Source organism: Coptis chinensis, chromosome 7, assembly GCF_015680905.1.
Source record: "Coptis chinensis isolate HL-2020 chromosome 7, ASM1568090v1, whole genome shotgun sequence".
Taxonomy (NCBI): Eukaryota; Viridiplantae; Streptophyta; class Magnoliopsida; order Ranunculales; family Ranunculaceae; genus Coptis; species Coptis chinensis.
In genome coordinates, this window is record NC_141462.1 from 87,299,178 (window position 1) to 87,309,880 (window position 10,703).

At 37.2% G+C, this 10,703-nt stretch overlaps 1 protein-coding gene across 2 annotated transcripts; it reads left to right on the plus strand.

Annotated features, from left to right (window-relative positions):
- The first annotated feature begins 909 nt into the window (after positions 1–909).
- NFXL2 (NF-X1-type zinc finger protein NFXL2) lies at positions 910–10,494 on the plus strand. 2 transcript variants are annotated; one of them, XM_086571912.1, is made up of 13 exons: positions 910–2,071; positions 3,054–3,167; positions 3,262–3,317; positions 3,563–3,629; positions 5,050–5,142; positions 5,684–5,769; positions 5,879–6,041; positions 6,189–6,362; positions 6,610–6,815; positions 7,672–7,753; positions 9,135–9,341; positions 9,933–10,022; positions 10,110–10,494. In XM_086571912.1, the coding sequence occupies exons 1-13, from the start codon at positions 968–970 to the stop codon at positions 10,266–10,268; spliced, it is 2,601 nt and encodes an 866-aa protein (XP_086428038.1). In that variant the 5' UTR covers positions 910–967; the 3' UTR covers positions 10,269–10,494. The 2 variants fall into 2 exon arrangements, with proteins under 2 accessions (XP_086428038.1, XP_086428039.1); XM_086571913.1 differs by having other exon boundaries at positions 912–2,071; positions 6,625–6,815.
- The last annotated feature ends 209 nt before the right edge of the window (positions 10,495–10,703 follow it).

Consider the following 10,703-nt stretch of genomic DNA (forward strand, 5'->3'; position numbering starts at 1 on the left):
TTGATGTATAAACATTGACCCAAAGGACTATGAACATTCAATGTTCATACCCAAAAGACCAACGACTATGAACATCGAATGTTCATACCCAAAAGACTATGAACATTGAATGTTCATACCCAATCAATGTGCATACCCAAAGACTATGAACATCGAATGTTCATACCCAAGGACTATGAACATCGAATGTTCATACCCAAAAGACTATAAAACATTGAATGTTCATATGAACATTCAATGTTCTTATCCAAGGACTATGAACATCGAATGTTCATACCCAAAAGACTATAAACATTGAATGTTTATACCCAATCAATGTTCATACCTAAAGACTATGAACAATCAATGTTCATACCTACCAATTGAAAAAAAAAATTAAAAGTAGTCATGAACAATGATTGTTCATGTTTGATTTTTAATCGGATGATTTTACATACTCCCAAATAGGTATGAACAATCCATGTTCATAACTGGATCAATGTTCATACCTATTGGATCATTGTTTATAGCTCCAATAGGTATGAACACTCATTGTTCATAGGCTCATAGCTAATATTTGTAATTGGGGGTATGAACAATGAGTGTTCATACTTGCTTAAAGGTATGAACAATGATTGTTCATACTAAATACACCATGTCATTTCGTCTGGGCTGGGCCGTTAATTATTTCGCGTCAGGAGTATACTTGACATTTCATCTACCCGATCCATTTTTTATTTCGTATAAAGGGTATACTTGACTTTTCATCTATCCGGTCCTTGTGAGTTACGAAAAAAAAAATGTGTCCTTGAGAGGTACGTTTTCAACAGTTTTGTCCTTGAGAGTCACTCCCTGTTTTTAAAAATCGAAAAATATCAGATCTCGATTCTCAAAATATCGACCGCGAAATATGGTACAACTCCGTAGAATTAGAATTTTTTTATGAACGTTTTCAATTTTCATTCTCAAACTCTCAAAAATTACAACAATGTCCTCCTCAGATTCCGACAATGATTCCTCCCCAAAACACCATCGTCACACGAATCTCGATGCATCCATCTTCAAATCATACCTCCAACTAAACAACCATTCATCATCACCTGATATCTCAAAAATCCAATCTTTTCTTCTCTCCTCACAGTCCGGGGCTCTTTCTTGCTTAATCTGTCTTGAACGTATCCGCATTTCGGACCCAACATGGTCATGCAATAAGAGCTGTTTTGCTGTCTTTCATCTCATTTGTATTCAAAGCTGGGCTAGACAAGCTTCTGATCTCGCTGCGGAACGCGCTGTGGCTCGTCTTTCGCGTGAGCATTTCCCTGTTGCAGCTGCCAAAGCATTGGAGACATCGAATTGGAATTGCCCCAAGTGTAGAAATGAGTATGGTAAAACTTTGATTCCGAAACTTTATTTATGTTTTTGTGGTAAGTTAGAGAATCCACCTAGTGATGATCCTTGGGTACTTCCGCATTCGTGTGGGGAAGTTTGTGGTAGGAGTTTGAAATATGACTGTGGGCATAATTGTTTGCTTTTATGTCACCCCGGGCCGTGCCCGTCGTGTCCGAAGCTTGTTAGTAGTAGGTGTTTTTGTGGGAGGATTGAGGATGTTAAGAGATGTGGGTTTAAGAATTTTTCTTGTAATGGTGTTTGTGAGAAAGTATTGGATTGTGGGGTGCATTGTTGTTTGGAGACTTGTCATGATGGTTTATGTCCACCTTGTCGTGCGAAAGGTGTTTATAAATGTGAATGTGGGAAGAAGGAAGAGGAGAGAGAGTGTTTTGAGAGGAGTTTTAGGTGTGAGAGGGAGTGTGAGAAGTTACTTGGATGTGGGAAGCATGTTTGTGAGCGTGGGTGTCATTCAGGTTCTTGTGGAGAGTGCCCATTTCAAGGGAAGCGAACTTGTTCTTGTGGGAAGAAGAAGTATGAAGGTATGGCTTGTGATGCTGTGGCACCGACGTGTGGATCAACTTGTGATAAAATGTTGAGCTGTGGTTTTCATCGATGCCCTGAGCGGTGTCACAGGGGATCTTGTGTTGAGACTTGCAGAACTGTTGTCATGAAGTCTTGCAGGTGTGGAAGCTTGAAGAAAGAGGTAACTTTTGCAACTCATATCGTTATTCTATTAATGCTTTAATCTTGTCTTTCATGTTAAGCTAATTCATGCATTGATAATTATATGGTGTAGGATGATTTGTATAAACCACACTGAAAGAGAAAATACAGCTAACACAACTCAATGAGATCCATATAGTACGTTTTTGATATTTTGACACGGAAAGGACCAAACCACTTTACTTCATCACTTCAATCACATGGCCATGGAACAACTTGTGATTGAGAACACCAATTGGAAACCAAGTTTACCATCTACATTAAGCCGTGGAACAACTTGTGGCTAATAAAGAAACATTGGTGGACTTGCTAATGGTATTAACTGCTGAGGTTGACAACTACGATAAAATAGAAAAAATTTGGGTAGGCAATCATGATCATGGACGAAAGATTGCACAGCTTCTTCTCAACTCTACTGCAAGAGAAAGAAACTAGTGGGTCGTTCACTCGTTGATTCAATTGAATCTGAACTTTTTGTATATCTTCTTACTTGAATTAATGCCAAGCAAATTCTTTTAGATCTTTTGTGATTGATGGTAATGGTTTTTTTATCAACAAGATGTTTGCCCTGTTTTGAAAATCTTATCTGCTGAATTTGTTAGCAGTGGTGGTTTTTTCTGACCTTCCAATGCCTTGTCGCCGCCACCATGATACATTGGGTCTCAATATGGTAACTGTAGAAGTGTAGAATAATGTTACTTAAAACTTCTTTAATGGTGGGATTGGAAAGATGGGGTACAGATCACCCTCGTCAATTCAAGATGAAAGGAACAAACAAGAGTTCATGCCAATGTATGAATTTTGACTCTATAGTCTATATTGCCATAGTCGTAGTTTGCGGCTAGTGAATTGGAACTTTTAAGGCATATGTTGTCATTTCCTCTTTCCATCACTGTCAAAATATTAGACCATTGTGATTGTTGTTGTTCAGTTAGAAAGTTGTGGTACTAAGTTTTTCATAGGTTCCTTGTTATCAAGCTTTAGTTTGCGAGCGGAAGTGTCAAACAGTACGAGATTGTGGGCGACATGCCTGTAGACGACGTTGTTGTGATGGAGATTGCCCACCTTGCTCGGAGGTGTGTATTACTGTTTTCTGTCTTTACCTTTTTCCTCTCAAAATCCTTGGTTCAAAGGTTATATGAAATTTATTCCCAATTTATTAAATCTCAGATTTGTGGGCGGAAGCTTCGGTGTAATAACCATAAATGCCCTTCTCCATGCCACAGGTACACTATCATTTAAGTATATTAGTCATAGACTGCTAGTTCAATGTCTTCTGTAGCAAATACAATCATAATAGGCCATGTTTGGGGGTAACCAACATTATTCTAAAGTCAGTGAACTTATGATTCCAATCCTAGAGTGGATATTGTTTTGTTTTTACAAGGGAAGCAGCACTTTGAAATTTTGTATTTGTGTGACACTATCATGGAACTATTTGGTATAACTTTACTCCATAATTTTCATGTAGAGGTGCATGCGCTCCTTGTCCACTCATGGTGACTATTTCATGTGCATGTGGAGAAACACGCTTTGAGGTTGGTCCGTTGTATGGAAATCTACTTATATTACTGAGTAGTCTATTCTCTCGTTCAAGATATTAGCTAAGCAACTTTGAAACTATGAGAGAAAGTTGTAATACTGTCAAACTTTAGTATTATGTTATCACATTTCTTTGCTTTACTATTTCGTTTTGCATTTTAGTAAATGTAACAACATCACCTTAGCCCAACGTTTTCGGTCAGTTGGAATTATCATGATCTTCCATATGATCCCAGACCATGTTTTCTAATAAAGCAGTAAAACCGCTCGCACCACCTCAATGCATGTCTTGTTTGTTCTTCCCATCCTTCTAGAACCCACAATGTGATGGAAGCCCACAATGTATACAGTCCTTCTGGAACCCCATTTCTGTCCTTGTTCTCAACTAATTTCTCTGAGTTTGGAAGCCATCTGTTGCTTTTTTTTTCCCTCGAATCTTGTTTCTTCCCTATTTAAAACTATTCATACACTTTCTTTTTCCTTTTTCATCCTTCAAGTCTTTGACTCCAACAGCCTCGTTTGTACTAAATCAGTCCGTTGAGATGTTTTTGTTACATATTCACCCCCCTTTTGGTAGCGATGCAAATAGATTAGCAAAGGATGTCATAGTTACTAAACGTATAACCTCATAGAGCATATTACTTTGTAATTGTGACCCAATATTTAGACAGCGTAACAATAAGATACCAAATGTATCGAAGTAGATTTAGACAGGGTAACAACAAAACGGACTTAACGCTTGGAAATCACGGGAAGTTGTCTTGGGTTGTCGTTTCCTAAGACTGCAGCAAACCATCCTTAGATGCTCTTTTCAAATAGTGCCACTTTACTTGCAAGCAGAAACCATCCTATTGTCAAGTTGTGCTTCCTTTATTGTTTCCTAGATTTGCAGCTACAGTCACCAGGACTGTCACTCTCATTCTCCAGTTCTCTATAGCCAACAAAAGATGAGCCCTTCCAAACTCATATCCATATGATATGCTTTCTTCATCATGAATCGTGACATCCTATGTCTGCATGAAAGTATATTATGCACACGTCTTTTAAAATGCGTTGAAATGTCTCTGGCTTTTCAATTATCACATGTGCTCTTTGGTCAGACGTGTCCTTGGCATTTCGATTAAATCCGCCATTGCTGCTCGTAGCAAAAATGTGATCTCGTCACCTAGCTTTCTTGAAGTAAAGTTCTTCTATGATGCATCGATTATTACATGTGTTCTATGGCTAGATTTTTGTCTCTGGGACATAATACTATTTATGAATATAATGATCATAACAAAGAAATAAATAATGGGCTATTTATTTTTGAAAAATTTATTCTGCAGGAGTTAACGTTTAAAACATGTTTCTGTGGAATTTATATTTCTCTGGAGTGTTTGTTCTTTCAATAGTTTAATGAAATATATAACCTGACAGGTTCCATGCGGGACTGAAGCAAATCAAAAGCCTCCTAGATGTCGCAAACCATGTGGTGTATTTCCTTTATGCCGGCATGCACCAAATAGAAAGGTATGTGACTGTGCAACCTCCTCTCCTACTATAGTGCTCAAGGTTAACTTTCCAAATGAGATTTATCAAATTTCTTTTTGTTATTATTATCAAAAATGAATTTGAAAGTACATTTTACAGAGGCACCATGAACCATTAAATAGATATATGTATACACATGCCCACAAGGGCACCATTCCTGAATTTGGAAGCATTTATGGAAACAGTTATCTTTTGCCACTTTAGTCGATTTTGTCTGGGTTCTTCCCCATATTTTGGCCCTTCCATGCGACCATACCCTGATACCCTTGAGCACATCAAGATGTACCTGATTATGAAATCATTATTACTTATTATCTCAATCGAAAGTTAAAGTGCTGCTTTTGCCTCTTTTAAAGAATAAAAAACAGTTAAGCTCTGTGTAATGAGATGATTTCTATGAATTCTTTTGCGCAATCTATAGCGTCTTTCTTGTAAATGATATTTAGCATTCTTCCAATGCTATTAATTCCATTTTTCCTTTTGCATTCATTCTGACAACTCATCTTTTATTATCCTCCAGCCACACAAATGCCACTATGGAGCTTGCCCCCCTTGTCGGCTAACATGTGAGGAAGAATATCCGTGTGGGCATCAGTGTAAACTAAGGTCTGTTCTTTGCATTTAATAAAATGCCATAGACATGTCTTGATGTATATAATTTTATTTTGAACTGCTATCTTTCGTATTCGATTTAGAAATTGTTGGCCTCTGTCAGGTGTCATGGTCCTACACCTCCACCTAACCCGGAGTTCACATTGAAACCAAAGAAAAAGAAATTCAATCAACAACCTCAATGTACTCCTGGAGCGCCATGCCCCCCTTGTCCAGAGCTCGTTTGGAGGTCATGCCTTGGCCAGCACATCGGTGCTGAGCAGATGGTGAGTTATGTTTTTTCTTTTCTTTTTTAATCTTTTTCTTTAGGATTACTTATAAGATTCAATTCCAAAATTCTACTTGATTTTCCGTGACTTCTTCGACGTGTTATGACATTTCCCTTTACTATTGTCTTCTTTGTTTGTTTTCAGATGGTCTGTTCTAATAAATCAGCATTTTCATGCCAAAACCTGTGTGGAAACCTTCTTAGCTGTGGCAATCATTATTGTAGAAACCCATGCCATGCTCTGAATAGCCAGAACACGATGTCAGTTCTCCATGTGAAAATTGAGTCCTGTGAAGTCTGTGATCTCCCTTGCCAAAAGGTTTGGTTAAGTTCACTCTCTGCAATTAATTCTTGTTTATGATATTTGTTTTGTATATGTGCTTCACTTGTCTTTCCTTTTAAATTCACTCAAATGCAGTGAGCAAAATTTTTTTGTTGAACTTCTTAGCAACGCTGTCTAGTGTTCTGAGATAAACATGCATACTACATGCTCAAATTTTCAATATCTCAATTTCGTTTCAAAATTTATTTAGAAGTACTACAACTTTTTTTTTCCTTTTTGTAAGTCCATCAACTTTCAGGAGAGGAAGCTTTCATGTCCACATCCTTGTCCACTCCCATGCCATCCTGGAGACTGCCCACAATGCCAAGTACTTATCAAACGTTCATGTCATTGTGGTTCGATGGTCCATGTTTTTGAGTGCACGTACTATAACAGTTTGCCCGAAAAGGAGCAACAAAGTATTCGTTCATGTCGCGGGCCTTGTCATAGGTAAGCTTTAGAATCTTTCTTCTATTTAGTTTCGCTTGTAGTCAGTTTCTTTGGGGATATTAGATGATTTTATACAAGACTAATAAACTCAAATTTCAGAATGAGCATTTTGTATTGTTTAAATTATTTCAGATAATCCAGTTATAGAGACTCAAATTTTTTCAAATATTCATCTTAAAATGCCCTTAGAAAGCTATGAAACTGCTAAGGAGCGGTTGGTGCAGGTTAAATGTTCCCAGAAAACAACCTAAAAATGGCATGGGTAAAAGCAATGATGAAGATATTAATAGACATGATTTGTTTTAAGTATATCGTTTTTGCCAGAATCGAATGAAAGTGATATGTTTTATCGGTTGGCTAAAGAATAAATGATGGAAGTGGTGCTGGCAATGTCTTGAATTTTTGATAAGTCAAATTGTGGTTCGATTCTCATCATACCAGTGCCATCTTTCTTTTACTTGACCTCTTGTTGGGTACTAACTGTATACATATCCTTGGAGAACTGATCCAGAATCATCAATCATGTAACTTAAACTGAATCTCATTCTGGTGATATGAACAAGTTCTTATGGAAACCCTAGATTTATTTTTTTTAGATGTATTTCTTACTCAAAGTTAGTTGAGTAGAATACTGTTAAGTTTTTTTGATAGGCAGAATACTGTTAAGTTGCTAGTGAATAGTACTTCATTTAACCTTTTTAGTGGCACGTACTTGCAAACGTCAATTTGGATGTCACTGTTGTTTTGCTTCAAGAGGGTTTCTAAGATTTTGAAAATATTGAGATTAAAGAGTTGTTGTATGTTGCTCATGCTACACTTATGATATTCTAAAATAGCGTTGTCATTGTGTTTGTAGGAAGTTACCAAACTGTTCTCATCTATGCCCTGAGACGTGTCATCCTGGTCCTTGCCCATCACCAGACAAATGCTGTAAAAAGGTGACATCATATAATTCATCTAGCTTGCTTAAATTTGCAAATGTTTGTGCCATTGTACAGGAATCAACTCTTTCTGGAATTGTTATGAAAATGACCCATATACATGATGTGCCTATGTATACCACAACTCATAATATATGTGTTCTTGGATGAAAAGGATATGTAGCTAAGGTTATCTGTTGGGTATATTAAGAGATATGTAGGATTCAAATTGTAATTTTTGGAGATTTAGCTTTAATATTGGGATCCACTCTCTTATTCAGGCAATTTCTATCATTCTTACAATGTAGATTTATCATTAGATTATTAGGCATTTAGGGGCGTCAATGGATGACCGATTAAACGAATTGTTTGGGTTAAGGGCTCTAAGTTGTTATTTGCAGTTGCATCTGGGTATTTTCAACTGATCCCTATTAAAACCAAAACCAAATGGTTAAAACTGCACAGTTACCCGGAAAATCAGTGGATGGCCGGTTATATTTATACACTTTATGTGTTGGAGTTCTCTACCCTAACAAAACCAAAATCAAGCTACAATACTGCGTAGTTATAATCTGATGGTTCTATTTCTCATTCTTTTCGATTTTGGTCCTACAATTAAAACTTTTAGCAGAAGATATATTATAGTGTTAATTCAAACAATATGCCAGTCTTTAAAAACTTTAGGAAGTTCATATTATAATTTTGAATGCATTTACTGAGATAATTTATATCTATGCTACATGGACACACCATATTTTGAAAATAATCCGTGTAGATATGCGTATCCTTGTGTCCGTTTTGGACACATATTGTATGTAATATTCCTCAGTTTCTTATATTTCGCCGTGTCAGAGATATCGTATCCGTGTCAAATACAGACACACCTGTCCGTGTTAGTGTAACTAAGATTTATATAAATACATATGAGTAATAGATGTACTTAGCAAGTGGATACACTAATGTTTTCCTTCCTTTTTTTTTAGGGGGGGGGAGGGGGGGGTGGATAAAAGATACACCATGGTATGGCCTATAAGGGTAAATTATTACCAAGGGTGGATCTACATGGAGGGCTACAGCCCATGCTAATATTCTTAAGAAAAGAACCATGTATGACTGCTTACTAAGACGAAAAGTAGGTACACGCTCTTTTTCGCCCGTATTTGAACTTTTCTTCCAGAACAATCTGCAAGTGGGGCTATAGGCTAGGTAAGCCATATCATGTATATGGATTACAAAGAGGCGTGACTTCTGTTGGATGAACTTCTTCTTCTTCTTCTTGTTTGTCTGGCCTATTGGAGCTCTTAATACTGTTGTTGTTGTTTGTCTGGCCTATTGGTGCTCTTAATAACATATATATTTTTTGTAACTTACTTATTATCACCTGTCTCTGTGCTGCAAGATTAATGTTCGTTGTGCATGTCAAAACTTGAAAAAGGAGTGGGTATGCCAAGAAGTCCAAGCAGCCTATCGCAACAGTGGGCGTGATCCTATGGATATTTCAAAAAATCAGTTTGGGATCGGACTACTTTCTTGCAATTCAGAATGCTCAAGAAAGCTGAAGGTTTCAGACTCAGAGTTGCAACTCCGCAAGGCAAATGTTGTTGAGGTGAGTCTTTCGCTTCAGCTGAATTTTTATTCATTTTGAATCCCTTGAGTCATGTTATGTATTTCAAGTACCTCTTGTGAAATACTTCGAATTGGTTGCCACACACTTGCAACATAGTTATAGCCGTTGGCATTGTTCCTTCTTTCTTACTCCTTAGTTATGATTATAAGCTTCAAGTGGGCAGGACCGCAGGAACAAAATACTACATAACCTGTGGAAAAACTAAAGGGATATCATCGACACAAAATTTACTAATCCACTAAATGTAGTGTATAAATTTCAATAGGGCATGTGTGCAATATTGGCTAGCAAAGACAAATTCTACTACTAACATCGCCAAAAAACTTATTGGAAATATCAATTCCCAGACTAAGAAAACAAAATGTTTAACTGCATGGTTGTACTGCATAGTGACTAGATTTACAGGTAAGCATCACGCTCTATTGGAGATGTATAGATCTAATCATATGTCTAGGCATGATGAATCCGCGATTTGTGCAATTGTGCTTACATTCTTCTTACCTTTAAATATAAACTTCTACTGGAGCCTAAGTTGGCTAAATGTTTTACCTTTTGAATTTGATGCTGAAGAGCAAAAAGGCAGATAATACAAAACCTACACCAAAACGTAGAAAGAGGCGTGAGCATGTACAAGAAGCTAAGCGGAGTTCACTTTTACAGGTTAGTATTGTCTTTTTTATTTTGTTTTTTTCTCCTATTAAGTTCATTGATGTCTGCTAAGTAATCGTGGAGGTTCTACTTGTATAGGCAATTGGTGGGACCTTGCGGTGTTGTGTCATTTTCGCTCTTGTAGTTATGGTTGTAATTGCAGCCATGTACTATGGGTACAAGAGTCTCCTCTTGCTCTCTGATTGGATGAATGAGGTTGAAGAAAGAAGACAGAGAAAGCAATTTCCGGGAATCTGATTGTATCCAAACCAAAATATGCGGAATGAATGTAATGCAGAGAGGTTGCTACAGTTTAGTCCCATACACATTGTAAGATGCCCTAAACACATCAATGACAGAGTGACTGACATTGATGTTTTTTTTTTCTTGTCTTTTTCTGTACAGTATATTGATTTCTCACCCCTTGAATTCTTTTACTGGCTTGTAATACATACTGAATAAGTTGAGAGGTTTTTATCGTTGACTGAGGCAGTGTGATCGCACCCTGACTACCTGAGTTAGTTGCTAATAATGTGATGAGGGAGTCAAAGCATGAGCTTAAATCTTAGGCAATCATTGTAATGTCATTCAGCTTCCTTGCCCATCTGAAAATAACTTGCATTCAAGGTAGCAGCACAACTTCGCAAGTTGTCGTTGCAAAGGCAAGAGGCACTAGTGAAGCAAATTTGTCTT

Coding starts and splice junctions, on each gene's coding strand:
- NFXL2 (XM_086571912.1), top strand. CDS start 968: ATGTCCTCCTCAGATTCCGACAATGATTCCTCCCCAAAACACCATCGT. Junction 5,143..5,683: donor GGCATGCACCAAATAGAAAG/GTATGTGACTGT, acceptor ATTATCCTCCAG/CCACACAAATGCCACTATGG. Junction 6,816..7,671: donor TGTCGCGGGCCTTGTCATAG/GTAAGCTTTAGA, acceptor TTGTGTTTGTAG/GAAGTTACCAAACTGTTCTC.